Source organism: Saccopteryx leptura, chromosome 2 (genome assembly GCF_036850995.1).
Source record: "Saccopteryx leptura isolate mSacLep1 chromosome 2, mSacLep1_pri_phased_curated, whole genome shotgun sequence".
Taxonomy (NCBI): domain Eukaryota; kingdom Metazoa; phylum Chordata; class Mammalia; order Chiroptera; family Emballonuridae; genus Saccopteryx; species Saccopteryx leptura.
The window spans coordinates 153,674,596-153,699,153 of NC_089504.1; the positions used below are offsets into that span (position 1 = coordinate 153,674,596).

General features: G+C 38.8%; 1 protein-coding gene across 2 annotated transcripts in view; it reads left to right on the plus strand.

The window, feature by feature from the left end:
* The window catches only part of SRGAP1 (SLIT-ROBO Rho GTPase activating protein 1), a 316,835-nt gene that overhangs the window by 195,595 nt on the left and 96,682 nt on the right, over positions 1 to 24,558 (plus strand). For both annotated transcript variants that reach the window (XM_066369087.1, XM_066369088.1), the window contains exon 4: positions 3,036 to 3,098. In XM_066369087.1, the coding sequence (XP_066225184.1) occupies positions 3,036 to 3,098 (63 nt within the window). The remainder of the gene's footprint in view (positions 1 to 3,035; positions 3,099 to 24,558) is intronic.

The following is a 24,558-nucleotide window of genomic DNA, read 5'->3' on the forward strand; positions in this document are numbered from 1 at the left end:
TGGTGACAACGTGTCATGAAGATATCCGGGAGACCTACCCATAAGGAACTAACTCCTCACTAACTTCTCACAAAATCTAAAATTCCCACTGGATCTTGGCTCCTTCAGGGTCCCTTTCATGAGTTATATTTATCTTCATCACACTGGCTTGAGGAATCTGACACATGAAAGTGACAATATTAATAAGCAATTGGAAATAGGCTTGATAGTCAGCTCTGGATCTGTCCATTTCCTAGTAGATGTTGGCTAAATTCATCTAGAACCACTAGTAATAGGGCCCCCATGAAAATGGAAGACAGGTAAATTCAGTGTACAATACAGCAAGGAAGTAGGGATGTAAGAAATGCCCGAAGGCTGGAGCACGATCCTGGGGCCTTTCCAAATCAGGAGTCACTTGGAGGGGGTCTGAGGCCAGAGCAATAGGGAGGGATTTCAAATCAAGTCAACCTGTATCAGCCAAGCACTTCCTATGGGGAATCAATGGAATTAAGTGTCCATAGTGACCAAAAGAAAGAAAAACACGATGTAACCTTTTCATTCAAGGGAGTTGCCTTTATAAACAGTGTCGGTAGGAAAAAATAAATAAAGATAACATTTATGGGATGTTTACTGTGTGCTAGGTACCATTCTGAGTGCTGTGTATGTGTCTTCTGCTTACTGCTTTCATTGACCCTACGAGATAGGTGCAAGGACTGTTCATTTTACAGATCTGGAAACTGAAGTCCAGGGGAATCCCAAGTCTTTGAGACTTCAAACCCAGGCATTTTGATTCCAGAATCCTTTTAAGCATTATGCTATATTGCTTCTGTACAAATTTTTTATAGTTCAGAACCTCTGGGGAAAGGTGTAAGAAAAGTGTAAGTCTCCTCAGCAGAGTACTTGGTCTATGGTAGATTCCTTCTACCTTATTACCTGAATTCTTGTAAAATCTAAAATATACAGAGAATCTTCCTGTTTATTCTAAGATATATTGTATAGGATAGTTTGGACTGCCCTTATCATCCAAACCTAAATCTTTAATCTGATCCTGAATATTCTTAGCTTGAAGCTAATTGAACCTTAAGCATTTTTGTTTTTGTTTTTGTTCTAAAGTCTTCACCAAAAAATATTTTCTTTTTGGACTTGCTTCCTGAAGGACAGGCAGCTGAGCCCAGTCCTTGCTGGCCTTTGATCCCATTAGAGAGTTCTGGATTGGTGGCCCAGATCCTTGAATGAAATTTGATATTAAAATAACACCAAGCTGAAGCCATAGGAGACTGTAGTGTAATATATACGGTCAGAATAACCAAGATTTAGGGAAAATAAAATGAGTTTCACTTGGCTTCATTTGCTCACTTGTGACTTTCATTCTTGAGTGATTCTGAACCCTTTTCACATATCAGGGACACAGTAAATAAACATAATCTCTAATTCCAATTTAGAGATTTTTAGAAGCTGCTGGAGCATGATGAACAGCAGTACTCTTTATCACAAATGAATTTGAATTTCTCCAGATTTAGATACGGCTCTGATGTCATCTTCCCACACACTCTTTTATTTTTATGTTCCACAAATTTTGCTTCATCACATTTGGCCTTTTTTGAGGGAGGCCTGACCCCATGGCCTTGTGTTCACAGCTGAACTGTGTTTCATTGTGGTCCTAATGTTTTCTTAAGAATGGTCTGTGGGCCTTTGCTTTCTGCCCTCTTACGCGCTTTCAGCCATTATGGTAATGACTTCAGTTATTACACAAACACAGTATTTCAGCTCGTTTACAGATTCACTTAGCAAGTTTTTATTGGAAGCTTCTTATGTGTCCAAGCAGGACCTGGACTAGGGGTAGAGTGAGTGCCTCCTTCAATTCCACGCCCTACCTGCCTCACTTGCCTCACCCTGGGCCTGGCCTGGTGCCCAAGCACAGTGTAGGACCCCAGGGTCGAAAGGCTGATGAAGATATGGCCCTTAGCCCTCGTCCCGACAGTCCAGCGGCAGACACATAAAGGAACCACTGGTTGTTGTTACTGTCTCAAACTATAAATTAAGCCATTCTACACATCTTTTTTTCCATTCTCTATGATTGACTTATATAATGAACCCAAAGCAGAAAAAATAAATTTGGATATATGATTTCCAATAAAATTGCTTACACATTTGGCTGAAAAAATATTCAGATATTTCTCTTCCAAGCTCTCAAAATTCACCAAGGGAAGACTATTTTAAATGTTATTATTTACCAACTGAGTACAAGACTTAAATTCTTTTATGTCTGAAAGAAAATAATTATAGCCCTAGCCAGGTAGCTCAGTTGGCTAGAGCATCATTCTAATACACTAAGGTTGTGGCTTCCATCCCAAGTCAGGGCACATACAAGAATCAACCAATGAATGCATGAATAAGTGGAACAACAAATCGATGTTTCTTTCTCTATCTCTCCCACCCCCTAAAATAAATGAATAAATTAAATTGTTTTTTTAAAAAGAAAGTAATTTCAATAAAAACAGAGGCAAAAGTATGTGGACCATTAAGTGGCCTTACCCTCTCATTGCTTTGAAAGTGCTTTCTTAAAATTGTAGCCAGTCAAATAGTTATTTTGAAAAGAAAGGCTTAATATGCCATTTGGTTTTTAACTTAGCTTTTTGGGACTCAGACTGCAAAACTCCTTTGGATGATACCAATGTGGGAGATGGGATGCAGGAATGCATCTTTTAATGACATTAGTTCTGCAACTCAACTTCTGAGCAAACATGATGCTTCATCCTGCTTACCTTTTCTCTCTCTTTTTGATGAATTCTGATTTAGATGTTGGGAGAGCCATTCAGATTGTTCAATCACTTGTTTGCCTCTGTCCAGCCTGTGGTGACCCTTGGCGCATATATGTAGGATTTTGAAGGAACCATTTGGTCAAAGAGGTTTATTTTATTGACATGCCATCCTTCTGTTGTGTTATATACTGTATTATTTTATCTTTAGTCAGTGGACTTCTTAAGATATAAAAAATTTAGAAACAAGTTTTCTATTACATTTCTAAATATTCTTTCTTAACGTCTTAATTACAGAGTAAGGAGATTGCATTCCAGCTTCATGAGGATTTAATGAAGGTTCTTAATGAGCTGTATACGGTAAGCACATAATATTTCTTTTGCAAGAATCTTTGATTTAGAATTATGGTTTGCAGAAATACTGAGGGTTTTTTTTTTCATTCAGTGAGAGGAAGGGAGGCAGAGACAGACCCCTGCATGTGCCCTGACTAGGATCTACCTGGCAAGCCTACTAGGGGGTGATGCTCTGCCCATCTGGGGTGTTGCTCCATTGCTCAGGAACCAAGCTCTTCTTAATGCCTGAGGCAGAGGCCATGGAGCCATTCTCAATGCCCAGGGTGTCAAGGACTTCAACTGAGTCCTCACTGCTGAAGGGGGAAGAGAAAGAGAGAAGCAAGATAGGGAAGGGTAGAGAAGCAGATGGATGCTTTTCCTGTGTGCCTTAATCGGGAGTCAAACCCAGGACATCCACATGCCAGGCCAGTACTCTACCATTGAAGCAACTGGCCAGGGCCAAATACTGCTTTTATTATAACTCATTCCAAGCAAGGGCACTGATGGATCGTTGTCCAGTTGAAATGAACCAAGTGGATAGATGCACACTGCTATAGTCTTTTGCTGCTCTCTCTCAATTTGGGGAGACTATTCAAATAAATATGTATATACAGTTATCACACTTTAAGGAACTAGATTAGCCTGGTCTGATGGCACAGTGGATGGAGCATCAACCTGGTATGCTGAGGTCACTGGTTCGGGCTTGCCCCGTCAAAGCACATATGAGAAGCAATCAGTGAACAACTAAAGTGAAGCAACTATGAGCTGATACTTCTCAAGCGCCCCACACTCCCTAAATCAAGAAATAGAATCTTAAAAAAGAAAGAAAGAAACTAGATTATAGGTGCTCCAATACATGTTTTTAATTGGTTGGATTATACGTAATCTGTACATATATTCAATCCCAAGTATTTTGTTTTAAATTGTTACCATTCTTAAATTAGTTATTCTGGGACTTGAGAAATTTAGAGTTGCTTTATTCTGGTACTTTAATTTTTTCCCCCAATTTCAGTTAAGTTGTTTGGTTAATGACTTACTATATTAAAATTATTTGGGGGGGATATATCTTTTTTTGTCAATAATTTGATTTTCTGAATTTAAATTTTATTCAGGCTACTACATATAATCACAAGAGATTAAATAATTTAAGATTATTTTATTAAGAAAACCAAAACCAATGAGGTTGCAAGTTGGAATTAGTCATATGCCTGTATAATATGTTTTACATTTAATGATCATCTTATTAAATGCAAATTCCTTCTGGAGAAATTTTATGACTTTTTATTTTATAAGAGAGAATAACATAATGAGAAATGACTAATACTAATTTGTTCTAACTATAGATATTTGCATTTTCATTACACAAGATTATTTGAATTTTTCCTTACAGGCAAATTAAACCTGAAACTTAGTATTAAAATGTTTCTTGATTTACAAATTCAATTTGTTCCTAAAAAGCTATGTGTGTAAAATGCAGTTTTGTGAATTAAATTGTTTCTAATGCTCCATTGATACTTGCTAATTAAAAGAACCCATAATCTTAAACATTTATGAAATGAGTGGTATTCTTATAAAATTTACTTTCTAATTTTTTGTATATGTGTGATACATTTATATTTTTATGTAGCACATCTGCTACACTTGTACTTATGAATTTAAGTGACAGTTTCTGTGTGTTAGTTCCTCCTTTTTTTATAATTTATTAACTTTTTTAGAGAGAAGAGAGAAAGAGAGAATGAAAGAGAGGAGGGAGAAGCAGGAAGTATCAACTCATAGTAGTTGCTTCCTGTAGGTGCCTTGACCAGGCAGGCCCCGGGTTTCAAACTGGCACCCTCAGCGTTATCCACTGCGCCCGCACCGGTCAGGCCCAGTTTCTTCTTCAGAAACTTATTTTTAAGTATTGTTTTTTAGCAAGAGAGAGAGAAACGGGAAGGGAGGGAAATGAGAATCATCAACTTGTAGTTGTGGCACTTTAGTTGTTTATTAATTATTTCTCATATGTGCCTTGATGGGGTGGGGGCCTTCAGGCAAGCCAGTGACCCCTTGCTTAAGCCAGCAACCATGGGGTCATGTCTAAGAGCCCAACCTCAAGCTGGGGACCTCATGCTGAAGATGGTGAGCCTGCGCTCAAGCAGGTTGAGCCTGTGCTTAAGCTGGTGGCATCAGGGTTTCGAACCCGGGACCTCAGCATCCCACCCTATCCACTGCACCACCACCAGTCAGGCCCTCCTTCAGAAACTTTTCATTGTAGGTATATGCAAAAGTCTCATGTTATAAGGTCGTATTTTAAAAAATACCTAATGAAAGAGAGTTTTTAATGATAAAGGCCATTTATTAGCTTGTGATTTATTAATTTCTGATAACCTAAGATATGAACCATTTCTAGAAATTTTGGATTTAGAAATTAAAAGTTAAATGAGAATTGTGCCTCTGAGACTTCCAGAAAAGAAATGCTATATCATCTTCTATTGAACTATTTTAAGATGAGGGCTTCTTGGCACTTTCCTTGTGGTTCCTTTTGCTTGGGCTTTGTTTAAAAAATAAGTCTGATGGTTGTCATGACATCAGAGACAAGAGCCTGTTGATTCTGGTCGGAAACTAGTAGTACTAGTCAAAACAATAGTGGCAATAATAAACTTGATCATTGAATATGAAAATTCAATAGAATGTTATGAAAATTTTATCTCAATGAGAGATGTGTATAGTGAAATTATTCCTGGATTTATTCTATCAAGTGGGTTTAGACATTTAGCAGACTGCTACTTGAATCAAGTAAGCTGGCACTTTCTTGAAACTCTCATCAGTATTAGTCTGAAAGCCTGAAGGAGCCAGGTTCTAGAAATGACCAACAGAGTTTGAATGACCCTGTCAGTCATTTAACCTCTCAGAATCAGTTGAGGAATTAAGGGGTAGAAGGGACAAGCAATGAGTTTTTCATTAGGTAGTCTATAGCACTTTGAATTCTTGGGGGAAAAAATTTATTTTGGCCCTGGCTAGTTGGCTCAGTGGTAGAGCGTCGGCCTGGCGTGCAGGAGTCCCGGGTTCGATTCCTGGCCAGGGCACACAGGAGAAGCGCCCATCTGCTTCTCCATCCCTCCCCCCCCATTCCTCTCTGTCTCTCTCTTCCCCTCCCGCAGCCGCACTGGAGCAAGGTTTGCCCGGGCGCTAAGGATGGCTCTGTGGCCTCTGCCTCAGACGCTAGAATGGCTCTGGTTGCGACAGAGCGACACCCCAGATGGGCAGAGCATCGCCCCTTGGTGAGGATCCCGGGTGGATCCCTGTCGGGCGCATGCGGGAGTCTGTCTGACTGCCTCCCCCATTTCCAGCTTCAGAAAAATACAAAAAAAAAAAATTATTTTAACCAGAGAGCGTGCTCAGCCAAGGTCAGAGGTCATGTTTCATAGGGAAAGACCTTCATATTACACACATGCACACACACAAACTTTTTACTCTAAGAGAAGATAAGTCTGATTTCTCTTACACTTTAAATTCATATATACAAATTCTGTCCTATTCAAATGAAATCTATTTATTATAAATACTGAATTTACATTCAGAAAATGAGAAAAGCTGAGGAGTATTTGAGCAGTGGACCAAGAGTTGGGAGAATGTAGTTTTGGTTCCTTATTTAACCATTGACTGGTTATGAACAAATAACCTTCTGAGTTGTATTCTGCATAGAATTTTGTACAACTTACAGTGCAGTAGTAATTACTGAAGTAACAGGTTAAAATAAGTAGCCTCTGGGAATCGAGGATGCTATTTTATTGCCTTTTCAGACAGATATTCGCTCCTTCCCTTTAGTCCTGCATGTTCCTCAGGAGTTGAAAGTGGACATTCTGAGTACATGAATTTTCTTATAACAGTGGAGAGCTCTGTACTAAATTATAGTCAACCTTAGTGGTGGGCAGCAGCCTTTTATGTGGACTTCTTTACCCAAAAATATTTCTCCCATAGGCCTATTGATTGATTATTCCATACATTATATCTGAAAGCTTTGTCCTAAAATATAAATACCCAGGAAAAATAGGAAGAGATACTCTATGGTCATTATACCTTAGTGTAAACCAGATTTTTTTGGATTCTTTTTTTTTTTTTTTTTTTTTGACAGAGAGAGGACAGATAAGTAGGGAGAGAGATGAGAAGCATCAATTCTTTGTTGCGGCTTCTTAGTTGTTCATTGATTTCTTTCTCATATGTGCCTTGACCAGGGGGCTACAGTAGACAGAGTGACTCAAGTGACCTTGGGCTTCAAGCCAGCAACCTTTGGGCTTAAGCCAGTGACCATGGGGTCATGTCTTTGGTCCCACACTGAAGCTGGATGAGCTCGTGCTGAAGCCGGTGACCTCAGGGTTTCAAACCTGGGTCCTCCACGTCCCAGTTCAACGCTCTATTCACTGCGCCACTGCCTGGTCTAGCTGGATTCTTTTAATATAGGCTGTGTGCATCAGGACTTCTCTGCAGGGAAAAGAGGATGGTGGCAACAGAGTGCCGTTTGAAAGAGGAGGAAGGGTTTCTGTATTTTTGCCTCAACTTTGCCTGTATTTGCAGAAGCAGGGCCTCAAATTTTTATCAGGCCTCCAAAAGAATTCTTGGACCACAAGTGCCAACCACAGCAGTTAGGATGAGTTTGGCTTTGAGCAACAGGAACTCAGAATAGTGGCATATTCAAAATAGAGGTTTGTAGTGTCTCTCACATAAAAGAAGTTCAGAGATTGTCAGCCCAGGGCTGGTATGGAGGTTAAAGAAGACCATCTACAATCAGGCTCCTAACTGTAAGCTTTCTCCTTATAATTCAAGTTGGTTCCTAGAGCTCCAGCCATTACATCTGCATTCTTGAAATAGAGAAAAGAAAGAAGGGTAGGTTCCCTGTTTTTTAAGGAGACTTTATGAAAGTTGCATATAACACTTACCTAACGTCTCCTTGACCAGATCTTAGAACATGGTCCCATCAGGCTGCACACACCTGGGAAGTAGAGTGTTTTAGCTGGCCAGCTCATTGCTAACCAGTTAAAAACTGGGAACTCTGACTTTGAGAGAGAAGGGGAGGTATTTGTAGGTAACTAGCCATGCCTGTCAGAGTAGCTAACATTAATGCATGCTTATTATGTGTGTGTTCGTTATTTTGCGAAGCACATTACTTGCATTTTCTCACACAATCCTCAACGCCTCTCTGTGAGGTAGTTACTGTCATTATTCCTATTTTACAGTAAAGGACACTAAGGCTTGGAGAGTTGCCCCAGGTCACTCAGGAAATAGTAGAGTGGGAGCTCAAGTCCAGGCGCAGAGCCCGTGCCCTTTACCGTCATTTCATCTCTAGTGCCATAGTTTTGGGAAACCATTCTCTAGCAAAGATCTCTAAATATTAATACCACCCTAACAACACAAAGCACGTAAGCAGTTTCTCACCTACTCACATGTGTTTTTTAGAGTCAATGGCATTCGTCGCTTTAACAAAAACATAGGTGAAAAATTGAACCTGTGCTTCAGTGGCAACCTGACTTCTTGGAAATGTTGATCTTAATGACCCAGCAGATGGAATTCATTGGACTAAAAAGTTAAAGGGTGAACCAAGATCCCTGGACTCCCTTTCTGAGTCTAATCCACTGACTTCTTTTGAGTTTAACTTTTGAAAGAGAACCAAAAGGGGATTAAGAAAATAGGGAGAATATTGTGCTATAAGAAACAAAAATAACTAGACTGGCAATCAACAAACTTGTATTTGAAACTTGTATTTAAGTCATTTAGCCAATCTGGGCATTGGTCTGTGTTCTCCAGAATCAATGGGATGGAAATATATTTATATATTATATAAATATATATATTATGTATATATTATATATGGGGGGGGAGAGAAAGGGGGAGATGGATACAGTCAAAGAACTAGAGAGCCATATTATAATTCTGATTCAAGTCCAAAGGCCTAAGAAAGAACCAGGAGAGCCAATGGTATAAGTTCTAGCCCAAGTTCAAATCCAAAGCAGGAGAAGATAATGTCTCATTCAAACAGAGTCAGAGAAAGCACAGTCTCTTCTTTTACTCAGCCCTTTTATTCTCTTTAACCTCTCAATGGATTGGATGAGGCCCACCCACATTGTTACAAAGACTGTTTATTCAACAATCATGCAGTGCCCACTACAGTGCCAGGCACTTTTAGCTATACCTGTGAATAAAAGTAGACCATATACTTCCACTCAAGGCATTTATATTCTAGTGAGGAGAAACAGACCGTAACAAATAATTGTGCGTTAATAGTGTGGCAGGTGTAAGTGCTAAAATGGAAAAATAAAGCTGAGTTAATATGGATAATAAAGCATTCAGAACAGTGTTGGGCACGCAGATACTTAACAAAGTTAGTAGTCAGTGTCTTCTTTGTCACCGTCAGTGGTGTGGGGATGGTAACAGCTCCTTCTCTGCCTCTCACAGTGAATATGGAGATCAGGGATAATATTAATAATATTAATGTAACAACAGATGATATGTAGGTGGTTTTTCCTTACAGTGAGTATATATTACTTTTGTACAAAAAGAGAAAGGAGAGTTACTTCCCCTGATAAAACCAAATGAATCATAAATGTGCACAGTGCTGTGACTGGGTTAGTAGGGAAGTGAAAAGACAAAAACAGAGTAACAGCGACATAAAAGTTTAGAGGAACACTGAAAACAAAATATACCTTCATCAGTCTGTTAAAGGGCTCCTCCTAAAACAGAGGAGTAAAGTGATAAGGCTGCCTCCCTAATACCAAAGTCTTAAAAAGGTTAGGGTGGATTTAAGTAGAAAAACAGTCATTTGTCCTATATTAATATTTCTTTACTTTGCCTAGGCTTTTCAGCATTAAATATGGCATTTAACAAAACAAAAAGCAAATTCAAATAGAGATCAACACAGACGTCATGATAAATCTGCATGAAATTGATTGCTAATTATGTGTAATTAATTATCTCACTGTCTGTATATCCGTGACACACTTGGCTGAGCCAGAGTCAGGAGGTAATTCATCCTCAAGTTCCATTAAGAGGAAAGAACTGAAAGAATGAAGATTTATGGGACCCTTACCGTGAGTCCAGCATATTATCCCCATCCTTTCTCGCAGCAGCCCTAGGAGGCAGGTATGCCTAATTCCAGTGCTAACAAATGGGAGCTGGGACTCAGAATAATTAGCTCAGGATCATGCCAGGCAGTAAATGAATGCTCCAAACCTAAACCCAGATCCCGCCCTTGAGGGCCATCATTCCCCACTGGACAGCTGCCTAGGGGACAGATGCGCAAGGCAGGTGGGGGGAGGAAGTGTGGAACCTGATCTCTTAGATACAACGCATAGGAAAAACTCTTAAACTGCATGCTCTGATTGACACTTGTCAAAACTTGGTTGAGCTTTTCAGACTATCGTTATGGGTTACAAAATAGGCAAACCCAAATGGCTTTGCACATTCTGCTTTTATATTAGGATATGTTTATTTGGAGTCCCACTTTAAAACATAATCCCTCATTTTAGCTTTGGTGTTATACGTGTGTGTCAACACTACCTGCTTACTGTGTATTCACGCACAGGGGTTGCTGCTAAGATTCCATTACTGGGTACTCCATTCACCCTTGGTTTTTCCTTCTGAGCTCTAGCTCTGACTTGCCTAACAAATTTCAATACCCAGTCCTAGAGAGTGGAAGCTGTCCTAGTACAAAGCCAGAGGCTGCTGAGCATCTTGCACAGAAGTTATATATGGAAAGCAGGGTTGCTGAACGCACACAGATAATCCTCTCTACCCTTTATGTACCCTTGAACCACTTATCTCTTTAAATGTTAAAATGAAAAACTAATTGTTTTTTAGGGGGAACAGGAGGGAAGACACTGTTTATTGTTTCAAGCCCTTCCTTGAAATCTCCGCCTCAGAGGACTGCTGAAGAAAGCTTTTTTTTTTTAGGCCTGACCTGTGGTGGCGCAGTGGATAAAGCGTCAACCTGGAAATACTGAGGTTGCCGGTTCGAAACCCTGGGCTTGCCTGGTCAAGGCACATATGGGAGTTGATGCTTCCAGCTCCTCCCCCCTTCTCTTTCTCCTCTCTCTCTCTCTCTCTCTCTCTCTCTCTCTCTCTCTCTCTGCCTCCCTCTCTCTCCTCTCTAAAGTGAATGAATAAATAAAAAAAAAAAAAAAAAAAAAAAAAAAAAAAAGAAAGCTTTTTTGGCTGGCTCTGTGAGCCGCTTGAGAACCAGGTGCTAAAGCATTCCTCTCTAATGCAGAAACATGACCAAGTCAAGGTTGAAAAGTCATTTAGAACAGTGGTCCCCAACCCCCGGGCCGCGGACCAGTACTGGTCCATGGGCTATTTGGTACCGGTCCACAGAGAAAGAATAAATAACTTACATTATTGGCCCTGGCCGGTTGGCTCAGCGGTAGAGCGTCGGCCTGGTGTGCAGAAGTCCCGGGTTCGATTCCCGGCCAGGGCACACAGGAGAAGCGCCCATCTGCTTCTCCACCCCTCCCCCTCTCCTTCCTCTCTGTCTCTCTCTTCCCCTCCCGCAGTGAGGCTCCATTGGAGCAAAGATGGCCCGGGGCGCTGGGGATGGCTCCTCTGCCCCAGGCACTAGAGTGGCTCTGGTCGCAACAGAGCGACGCCCTGGAGGGGCAGAGCATCGCCCCCTGGTGGGCGTGCCTGGTGGATCCCGGTCAGGCGCATGCGGGAGTCTGTCTGACTGTCTCTCCCCGTTTCTGGCTTCAGAAAAATACAGAAAAATAAATAAATAAATAACTTACATTATTTCCGTTTTATTTATATTTAAGTCTGAACGATGTTTTATTTTTAAAAAATGACCAGATTCCCTCTGTTACATTCGTCTAAGACTCACTCTTGACGGTTGTCTCGGTCACGTGATACATTTATCCGTCCCACCCTAAAGGCCGGTCCATGAAAATATTTTCTGACATTAAACTGGTCCGTGGCCCAAAAAAGGTTGGGGACCACTGATTTAGAAGGAACCGAAGATACTTGCCACCTCATATCAGAAGATTTTTCTCTGAGTCGCAAAAAGATTTTTTATTTTTATTTTTTGGTGAAGTATTTATTTTAGCTCAAGGGCATTTTGAGTATTTGAAATATATAGTTCTGTAGTGAAAATGAACATGTTTTCTTTTGCAATGGACTACAAAGAAGTCTAGGTCTTGGAACAAAACTCTAAACAAAGAGAAATAAGGTGTAAATGATCAGTAAAAATCTCCCACGTTGAAAACCTCTTTGGAATACCACATTCTCTGTTATCCCACCTGGAAAACTTTTTTTAAAAGCAGAGTATTTAGAGATCTTGGGCTGATAAAGTGTTTCCATATATTCTTTCCATGGTTTTATTACTAGACACTTAGCTGGAAAGAAAGAGGTGTTGGCATCATCTGACTCTGGGCCAACTTCTGAGTTCTAATCTCGGTGTTGACAAAGTCTGACTTTGGAAACTAGGTTAGCTAATTTAACCTGGCTTCATTTTCCTGACAAAATGATTGGGAATAATACAGTTTCCACTGCAAGGATCTGTGAGGATAGCTGTTTGATAAAGACGTTGTATGTAGATGTCTTTTAGGTAGGACACCCTGCTAATTAATGAAGCCAAGACCACCTAGCTCCTGCGTGGAATTTTCATTTTTCTCTCGGATTTGAGAATTAGTTATGACTGGTACTTATAAACTACAAATAAGACTATCTTTTAAAAGAAGTGAGCAATAAAGGGCTGGGTGAAAAAAAGGTAAAGGGATTAAGCAAAGCAAAGAGAAAAAAAGTTATAGACAGACAACAGTGTGGGGATTGCAGGAGGGGAGGGGGAGGGGAGGGGGAGGGGGTAGAGGAGGGTAAAGGAGGTAGACGGTGATGGACAGGACCTGACTGGGTGTGGTGAACCCACAATGCAACATGCAGATAATGTATTGTAGAACTGTGCACCTGAAGTCCATAGTTTTAATAACCCATGTCACCCCAATAAATTTAATAAATTTTAAGAAATAAAAATAAAAATGAGCAGTATGAACTGAAAAATATTATTTGCCTTGGATAAGAAAAAGAAAGTGTTAGAAAGTATAGTTTAGTAAAAACAAAAAATTTCTACAGACTGTTTTATATCAATAACTCTTCTGAAAGAATATATTCTCTAAACTTACATTCTGAAATATAGTATTACAACTTTTAAATTATTAGAATGCTCTAATAACAGACATCTTAGTCAGGATTTTTTAATTGGGTAATTAAGTAATTAAAGTACTTAACTTTGTTTACCATTATTCATCATACATATTTATATACTGTACTATGTATTTATATATACCAAATATATGTAATATATATTATTATATAATATATGTAATATAATATGTATATTAATAACATTAATACCATATATATTATTATATATTATATATATATAATATATAACAGCTAACCTTTGTCAGGTACTATTCTAAGTACATAATTAGTTCATTAAATTCTTCCAGCAACTTTATGAGGTAGTTGAGGCACAGAGAGGTGGAACACCTTGCCAAAGGTCACACAGCTAGAAAGTCTCAGACCAGGCAGAACTCTCTTTTTATTGATGATTATAACATCAAGCAGATCGTTATGTACCAACAGAGAAGTTCAGGCAAAGGGTGTTGGAGACCCAAAGAGAGAATTCCACATTAAGGATTAAGAAGAATTCAGAGGAAAGGATCTGAAAATGGACAGGTTTTCAGTAACAGGAGAGACTGAGAGAGGGCAGGGAAGGCTTTTGAGGCTAAAGGAACAATGTGAGCAGAAGCAATTAGGAAAAACACAATATATTCATAGAATTTCCCTCTGCAACCACATGCAGAGAGAAAAAACAGGAGTTGAGAGGTTTCCAGAGAAGAACAAAACAAGCGTATCAAGAACATAGGCATGAAAGAATGGTTGAACGTCTACTCCAAAGCAATTTGAAAACTCAAAAAGCTTTCCTGCACAGCTTAACTGCCCCTCCCCACCTCCTCCTCAGTAAATGAAGTAAGAAATTATGGATTTGAGGCACAAGGTATATGTGTCAAATTCCAAGTCATTTTTCATTGAAAGAAAAGGATTCCACATCAGTCTTTCCATTTTAGTTGGTGCTGCAATCCTAAGGGTTGTATACAGAGCTTTTAAGATTTCAAGTGTCTTGTATCCTCAGCTTAAATATTTCATCTACTGAACCATATAGCTCAAATTCTCTAATACATACATGTAATATTGAAGATACGTGAAACGTTTCCCTGAAAAGAATTAAATATTTAAAATGCAGGTGACTTTGCAACTCTAGTACCTTCGTTGGCCTTCCATTATACATGCACTTTCCCCCCAGCAGTGCCAGGTTCCTGACACTGCCACTTCTGCTGTCACTGTGTTCTGTGTGGCCTGGTTAATATGTACACCATGTGCCAACTCTTGGCTAGTTTCTTTTTCCGTAGATTAAACGTATATTTCAATGCCTCTGAAGATTTCCATGAAAACTGTTTTTGAAATAAGGACTTGCTGCGTGACCTTCTCTCTCACGGACTTTCTCTGTTGACTTGTTGGGCAAGGATTAAGTCTCTTTGCAGCTCTGTTGCTTTGATCCATAAAACAAAAACCATTCTTCTGCTCTCAGCCTCTCAGGTGTCTGAGAATAAACAAGTGAGCCCTGGCAGGGCTAAGGTTTATTGTGGGCTTAAAAGACGTGATAGAAAAGTACAGTGTTTTATTAATAGCATTCATTAAGCATTCATTGTGTACCAGTAGGCACTGCAACTGCCTGACATATATGGGAGGAACTGTTCTCATTTCAAATTAGAGGTGAGAAGTCTACAGAACATGCTAAAAGGCAAACAAGGATTCGAACCCAGGTGGTACAATTCCTGAGATTACGCATTAAAGCTTTTTCAGAAATGGAATGGGTTATCTTTTTTAAACAGTCCTCTCCTTCTGCAGAGGGTGGCTGCCCGGCAATTATATGGAGAGGGGTTGTGATTTGTAAGGTGCTAGCATTTACAGAATGCAGTTTTTCTGCATTTGTCCTAAATCTCAGGATCTGTTCCCTGTCACTACGTCAGTTAAATGAAAAGCAATAAAAGCATTGTTGCCTCCACTCTACAATTATTAAAGGGTCATTTCTATTGCATCCAAGAAATACACACCAAATGGCTGGAAGATGCCTTGCAACAAATACACAGGTCCTACAAATGCATCCGTGACAGACGCACAGCCCTGTCATCGATGAGCTAGACTGGTGAGGATATTTCCATGCATGGTGTGGGGTACTAGGTCACACAGTTTCCACAGCTCAGCTCTGTGCAAGCGCAGAGCCGGGGGTGGGGGTTGCTCCTTGGTGAAGCTGACACCTGAAATATAGGTGGGGGTGTGGGGGTGGATGTTCGGAAAAGAGGGAAGCACTGATGGGTGAGACCACATTGCCTGTGCAGGGAACTCCATGCACTTTGATATTGTTACAAATCATTGTGTTAGCAAATCATTGATAGAATATTAAGCTGGACTTTCCTAAAAGCTTCTGCCCTTACCTTTTCTTTACCCTACTATAAATAAAGGACTTGAGAGATAAGAAAGGAAAATATCTTCTGCAAAATTAGATTTCCTGGGTAAAATGACAATTTTTTCATGTTAGAAATCTTTGATAATTGTGAAGTGGGCAGAGATTATACCAAATTGTTAATTACTCTCCTGAAAAATTACCCTTATAAACTAATGAACTAGTATAAACCAATAAAGAGTAAAACATACTTGGATTTCTAGCAATAGGATGTAATGGAATCAAGTAGGACAAGGTCTATTTGTGATGCATACTAGGGAGCTCAAGAAATTTTGCTGAATATGAATGTTTGTGGAGAGTTCACTAGAGACAAAAGTAACAACCCCTGTCTATGACTCAAAGACTTCAATTAGAAACTGCCTGGAAATAGAACTAGCACAGATTAAGATTAATAAATATATGTTGCTTGTGTTACAAATAGAAACATTTTCTTTTTGGTAAGGCATTAAACAATTTGTCCTCTATAGGAAAAATTAGTCATTTTTCACTCAGTAATTTTATTAAAGTAGCAAAATCTTGCAAAACTGATTATAATCTATGTTGCCATTGAAAAATTATTGTTTAATTTAATGTTTCAAAAATGATGACTAATACTCAGCTTTAATTTAAATATAACAGTCAAAAATAAAAGCATGCAGCAAATCCGTAAGTGTGTCAACCCTGCACGTACCAAATATTTCTTGGGTTTACCTCCTTAATGAGCAAGCACTTAATGATTGATTGGTGATCAGTTTGGGAGCTAATTAAAGTCACTAGAGTGATAGATACCCCACTTTGAGGTTCATCAGTGTGACAGTGTATTAGACTATGTGGATATTTTCTGTGCAGCACAGCAGGTGAGTTATGGCCTCAGAGCCCGTAGAGAATTCTTGGAGGAACTTTCTGTCCTTAACCATAGTATCGTATACTACTTGCTGCCTCAAGTCAACAGGAGCAGGAGTTAATTAGTATAATTTGTTGTTACATTGGTTTTTTGTTTTGGTTAAAATTTATCTACCATCTACCCTGACACTGAAAAAAATCAACCAGTTTAATCACTGAGAAGTATATTATATATATTTTTTTCCCAAGGTAAATTCTTATGGTATTTAGTTGTTGCTAGATTAATATTGGAAATCATGGGCCCACAGAATTTCAGAGGTGGGAAAAGGCCAGAGATCACGTGGTCCAACCACCTCCTTTACAGGTGAGAAAGCTGTGGGCAAGCCAAGTTAAATGAAGCCTTTCTGCAAGGTCACACAGTGGGGACAGTGGCAGATTGGGATCTCTCATCCTTGGATATCTAAGACATGGATACTCCTTGCACTGACACTGGCTCTTGAAGATAAAGAAAACAGTAAATCTCCAACAGAAAACAAAAACAGGAATAATACTATGGATTCTTTTTTCAGACAGACTGCTCAATACCATCTTACCTTATTTCCTCTGAGCTTCATCAAATACTGTTTTTTAGAGGGATACATTAAAATTTTCTTGGAAAAAAAGCCTTCTAGTTACACTATCAGTTTTCCCATCTATTAAAGAATCCTTCAGGCCTCTAGTTTGTACTCCCCCCCACCCCCAAGTGAGAAGCGGAGAGGAAGACAGACTCTTGTATGTGCTGGACTGGGATCCACCCGGCATGCCCACCAGGGGTGATGCTCTGCCCGTCTGGGGCATTGCTCCACTGCAATCTGAGCCATTCTAACGCCTGAGGTGGAATACATGGAGCTGTCCTCAGCACCAAGACCAACTTTGCTCTAATGGAGCCTTGGCTGCGGGAGGGGAAGAGAGAGATAAAGAGAAAGGAGAGCATTGGCCCACAGTGTAGACATCCCCAGTTCAATCCCTGGTCAGGGAGCACATGAGAAGCGACCATCTGCTTCTCTTTCCCTCGATCTACCCCTTCTCTCCATCTTCCCCTCTTGCAGCTAGTGGCTCAGTTGATTCAGTCATTGGCCCCAGGGGCTGAGGATAGCTCAGCTGATTCAAGCATTGGCCCCCAGACCAGAGTTGCTGGGTGGATCCTGGTTGGTGTGCATATGGGAGTTTGGTGTCTCTATCTCCCCCCTCCTCTCACTTAAAAAGAAAAAAAAAGGGGGAGGGTCATTTTTCCGGTCACAGATAGATCATTATTTTCATACTTACAGAATTTTTTATTTTTTAAATGAATTTATTGGGGTGACATTGGTTAATAAAACAATATAGGTTTCAAGTATACATCTGTATATTGTATTGTGTGTTCATCACCCCAAGTCAAGTTTCCTTCCATCACCCTCTTCTTCCTACTCTACCCCTTCTTCCCCCTGGTAATCACCACACTGTTGTCTGTGTTTATGAGGTTTGTTTCTTAATCTCTTCACCTTTTTTCACCCAGCCCCTCAACCCTGCTCCCATCTGACAGCTGTCAGTTTGTTCTCTATGAGTCTGTTTCTGTTTTGTTAGTTTATTTTGTTCATTGGTGGTCAGAAGAACAGATCACTCTGGTTGAGGAACCAAGGAACAACACTTAGAAGTAGGTGCGATTTGAGTTTGTCTTAGAAGGCAAGTCAAAATGTGCAGAGGAGGAGGCACTGGGGGAAGGCATCCCAGGCAATGGGACTGGCAGGGGAGGAGGCCACAGATGCAGGAAAGTACAAATTCTGTTGAGGCAGCGTCAAGCGATTGACTTAGAGTGGAACACAAAGTGCTGCTTGGGCTGGTGTTACCAGACCGGGAAGGCATCTGAACTGCAAAACACAGGGAGCAGCATCAAGTTCAAGGTCAGGGAGTGAGAACTGAGAAAGGTCCTGTAGCTGTCGTTCTGGATTCTCTTTCTTACTTTCCATTTCCTTTCTTCCACTCTGAGGCCTCTTGACCCCCATCCTGCATGTCTTCCTAAGATTATTACTAAGATGCTGCTTTGGCCATTCTGTTTCTACCTCTGTGGATTCACAAACCCCTGTAGAATAAATTTAATACTTCTCAGTTGAAACTTCAAACCTCTCCTAATCGTCTCCATGCCAACTTCAACTTGATTCTTCAGCTCAGTTACCCAGCCACCACTTTTCAGGCACTTCCCTGGACCCCTTCCCTGCTGTCTTGGTCTACTCGTGCCTACCTCACTTGTGTGAACCCCACTGTACCTTTGCCCATTCTATCCTTCCAGCCTGAATGCCCTTCATCTGTGTCCATAAGAATCTCCAAGGCCCAGATTTTTAATCTCCAAAATCTTAACTTATAGAAAATGAAAACCAAGTCTTTACTTTTACACCTATCAATGCCTTATGAGTGGAGGGCACAAAGCAAATGTTGAGTAAATACATACCTTTCAGTCCTTTTCTCTATTCCTAAATATAACAAAGAGCAATTATATCCCCCAGATAAAGAGGCCTTCCGTTTGTAGAATGCTTTAGATTTTATCCAAAAGTTATGGCATAAAAGTCCAGGACACCTAACCTAGAGCCAGACTGCCAGGGTTCCAGGCATTGCTCTGCCAGTTATGGGACCTTGGGAAAGTTACTTAACCTCTCTATGCCTTACTTTTCTCTTCTCTGAAATGGGGAAGATAAAGGCACCTACCTGATAAAGAATTTTTAGAAGGATTAAATAAAATATTATTTGTAATATGCTTAGAGCAATGTCCAGCACATAGCATTATATAATTTTTGTTTAGCTAAATGTATGGCCCGGGGCCGACACCGTTGTGGCCATTCTCATGCAGGTTCTCATTGGATTCAGGCAGACAGTAAAGAAACAGTGGAGCCAAAAAATGGTGGGCCATTTCTTTATTAAAGTCTCACACCAGCCAACGAGCAAACACACAGGGAAAACACTTCCCTCTCACTCAGAGCTCCCAAAGTCCTGACACATTCTCCAGTTCCAGGACCAGGAGAATCTCCGGTTTCTCCTAAAATCAAATGTCTCACCAGTCTCAGAAGAGCTGGCAAAGCCTCTCGCCTCTGGTTCCCCATCTGTACACCTCTCTCTCTGCACAACTGGCTTCTCCTTCAGCACTCTGCATCTCTCCCCACTGTCCTCTACATGGTTTCTTTCTGCCTTTTCTCTCTCTTTTCAAAACTTTCTGGCATGAAAACCTCTCCTCCAGTAAACATTAACAAAACTATGGCCCTTCCCAAGCAGGAAGGTAATTTGCAATTTCACAGACCACATATACCTGGTGCTGCCCAGCCCCCAATGCAAACATAAAAATCATCTTTTACAAACTTATTTGACCAACATTAAATATGTACAAATTATGTATATGTATTACATATATATTAATGGTATAAATAATATACATATAAACACATTTATAGTAAGTACTTAGTAAAGTTTAAATTACACATACATACAGCAATGCACAATTGAGTGTCCACAACAACATGGCAAGGTGAGCACAAGTGTTCAGTAACTTCCCCACACCTAGTCAGTAGTAGATCCATTCCTGGAACCATGTCGTGCAACTACTGACCCAGCAGTCAGAGTAGAATTTACAGCCTAATCCACTGGTCTTCTCTAACATATGGGTAGTTTTCAAATACCTAATGATGTTATGATGCTAAATATTGAAATTTACCAAAGATATTTTAATTATTTTGATTTACGATACAAGAGTAGTGTCAGATACAGTATGTCAACCTCTCAGGATTTTGCAATGTCAGTAGACATCTTCTACTTGGCTCCATTCTTCCTGCAGTAAAGGAAACGATCCAGCAGGAAGATAAATGGAGTGTGTTCAATTAAGGTGGCCAACTTTTTTACAATGAAAAAGAGGACAAAAATAAACTGAAGAAAACAATATCGTAAATAAGCATTTTATTCATTGCAACAATAATACACTATAATATAATAAATTTAAATATGCATAATAAAAACATTTTTTATATTTTATATTGTAATTATGCTTACATTGCCTATTAATTTTTAATAATAATGTAAGAAAAAATTACTCATTTAGATAGTATTATCTAATGACTATTTTTTGTCAATGTATGATCTGGTAACAACATATTGGAAATATCTGAACAAGGAATATCCTTCATATTAACTTTTACGACAAGTGCTGCAGCAAGAGAATCAACATTCAATCTCGATCTCACTTGTCCAAAAATCATTAGCAACTGAAAAAACTCTTTCAACTGCTGCATTAGTTCTAGGGCAGCACAATGTAAATTGAACAAGAATAAATAAATTTTCACATGGAATATGTTCATTTTTGAAATGGCTGAATATTTCCACCCATTTTTATCAATTTTGACGTGTTCATTTTCCCACTGTATTAATTTTTCAGAACTTAAATATACATTCAGTCTTCTAATTTCTTCCAAGAGATGATTGTCATCTATTTTGATAGACGTCTGGCATTTCTTTAAATAAAAACTCAAGACAAGATTCAATATCTGTCCACCGTACTTGCGATGAAGTCAAAAAACACCATTGAAAACTGTTGTTTCCTGGGATGTTTGTTTCAGACTATTCTTCGATATATTGAAAACATGTCTGGTAAAATTCTTTACTTCTTTGATAAACTTTTCTGTTATGCCCGGATTTGATTCCTCTAAGTCTGACAATTTTCTTTTTATAATTAAAGGTAGAAATTTTTCTTCAAAACAAGATTTATATTGAAGGATAAAGTCATTCAAAATAAGACTAACTTCTGTAGCTGAAATGTGTTCACCTTCAATCTTTTGAATCGTTTTTTGAAAAATAGATGCTTGATTATGTTCAAAATATATTGATATCTCAGATATTTTATTATTGAAAACGATTCCAGGATTTTAGGATATTTGTCTAACTTAAAAAATATGAACGGATAGGCTCAAATAATTGTGGAACATGCTCCATAGCAGATGTTAGAGCAAGCCATTTAACTTTTGAATATCTTGAAAGTTTTTGTATTCAACATTTGCTTCTTCACAAAATTGTTTTAAAGTAGCAACATGAATGGTAAAATGACTAAAATGCAAATAAATTGTAGTTATTATCACTTCTACATCAGTTGGCATGGCACATGATGCTGTGTTAATTGCATTTGACAAAATATGTACATTATAACCTATTCCTAGTATTTTCTTTTGGTGTAACTCTTGTAATTTTACATACACATTATTCACCCCTTTGCATCTTTGCCCACCAAAATTTATATTTGTATTATCAGCCGTTAGTGCAACAACTTTGGATTTCAAATTATTTTCATTTATTACTCTGTATAGATGATTTGACAAAATTTCAGAAGTTTTGCCCTCAATGGATTCTAAATTTAAAATTTTTACTTGAATGCCCTTGGTAACATTAAAATATTTTACTATTACTGGATACAATTTAATTTCATTATGCTTTGATGCATCAGATAAACTCATTACAAATGCTGCTGCAGTTTCCAAGTCCTCTGTAAGTATTTTGTCACAGTAATTATTAAATACTAATTTCAAAATAGCCTCGCATTTTGTCCTGGCACATGAAAATCTTATACTGTGAAACTTTTTCAATAATTTAGTTGTATAATCCATACTACGAAAACTTTGTGAATTATGGTATGAAATGTAAATGTTCTCCCCATTGCAGCCAACTGTTTTTAATCTTCAGTATAATTTGAAGTTTTAAAAAAACTTGTTACTTTACAACTGGAAGCTGATGCAGCAATGATTGCTTATGTTTGTTGGTGGTCAAGTGTTTAGTTATCACTGCTCTGCCCCCAACTGCAATACAAAATTCTCCGCTGCAAATATTGCAGAAAACAATGGTGTCTTTCTTTGATATGAGAAATGGAAATTCCTTTTTCAATTTATTGTTGAAATGGCATTTTCTCTTTTTTTATTTTTCTATCCCTTAAATATATTTAAAATTAAAAATAAAATGTAGAGCTACACGAACGATGCAAGCAAATTAGGAACTGAAAATGTTACATCATGGTAGGCGAATTTCCCGGAAGCTAAATTAATAAAACTAAATATCAAACAAAACCACTAATTTGGAGTGATATTTGGGTGTATTTATCATTTTCTAATTAAAAAACATCTGTCTTATGTAACAACTATTTAATCAAAATGCATTATTAATAGATTTCCACTTTAAAACTCAAATTTCAGGAAAATACTTGTAAATAAAATTATACTTATTTGGAAATTATTAAATAGATAATGAATTAATAAAACATGAATTGTACTTACCTGTCTATGATTGAATATTCACTGAGAAAGAAATAATCGTGAGTCTACAATGTCATATGTGCCGTGTCATGTTTCCGTAAGAAAGAAGTACACAAAGCCATTTGTGCACTCAGTATCTCGTGCTCTCTCAAGGTCTCCAATGTGGAGCATATGCGTCTCATAATTGCATCTCAGCTGCGCTGTACTGATTCTTGAAAAATCGTCATGTCAAATACCAATACGTCACATCACATGCAGTGAATCAACTCTGCATCAATCGAATATGGACATTTACAGATTAGTCTTCCAATATCAAAAAGGAGGACATGTAAGAGGACACTTCGAGGGAGGACAGAACTTACAAAAGAAGGACTGTCCTCCCTAAAGGAGAATGATTGGTCACCTTAGTTCAATAGAAAATTATGCCTAAAGTTTTAGTAGAGAAGATTTCAAATAGGGAAATATGCTTTTGAAGTACATTTACATGGTTATATGCCTATAATGTCATTTAATATGCAAAGGCTTGTGTTTGCATTAAACTGAGAAGCTGCTAAATTAAATGGAGAAGCTGTTATTTTCTTTGCCTATGTATAAATATTTAAAATGCACCTTTGAAAAAATAAAAGCTTTCTCCTACAGGCCCTGAAGAGGAGCATAGAACAGGGACAGAGTTCAGTGCCCTGAGGCAAAGGCCACAGTGACAGAAAGTACTAAACCCAGTACTGTGCTGAAGGCAGCATAATAGAGATAGAATTAGCAATTCTGATTAATCAGTAGGTGGGGACATTTGAGCTACTCCCTTTCCCTTTTATCTGCTCTAAAGAAATTCTTCTTCCTGACTTTCTCATTCTTGTCCCTGCTTCTATTTTTGTGTATCAGTACATACCTGTAAGGACTGGAGGTCGGGCTGTCTCATGAAACCTGTACAGGGGACTGTGAGGTGGTCTCCCCTAGGTGCCTCAGTGCGTTCCATGTGGTCTCTGAGTAGTCATTGTCTCCTGACAAGTGGTGCCCATGTGAGGAACAGGAACCAAACAACATATTCTTTTACTTCTCTGAAAAAGAGAACCCTGGGTTATTTTATTTTAAATACGAAACTTCTGTCAACAGCCCACCGTTTAAATAATGCAGTTTGTATTTGCATTCATTATCTGCAGTTAGAGTTCTCAAATAAGCTTTTAGTGTTTTTTCTCCTCAACTTTTAAAATTCATTCATTGTATACGTCTGATAAGGGGTTAATAACCAAAATTTATAAAGAACTTGTAAAACTCAATACCAGGAAGACAAACAATCCAATCAAAAAATGGGCGAAAGAAATGAATAGACACTTCTCCAAAGAGGACATACAGATGGCCAATAGGCATATGAAAAAATGCTCAACACCACTAATCATTAGAGAAATGCAAATTAAAACCACAATGAGATATCACCTCACACCAGTCAGAATGGCGCTCATCAACAAAACAACACAGAATAAGTTCTGGCGAGGATGTGGAGAAAAGGGAACCCTCCTGCACTGCTGGTGGGAATGCAGACTGGTGCAGCCACTGTGGAAAACAGTATGGAGATTCCTCAAGAAATTAAAAATCGAACTGCCTTTTGACCCAGGTATCCCACTTTTAGGAATATACCCCAAGAACACCATAGCACTGTTTGAAAAGAAGAAATGCACCCCCATGTTTATGGCAGCATTGTTCACAATAGCGAAGATCTGGAAACAGCCCAAGTGTCCGTCAATGGACGAGTGGATTAAAACGCTTTGATTCATATATACTATGGAATACTACTCAGCCATAAGAAATGATGACATCGGAACATTTACAACATGGATGG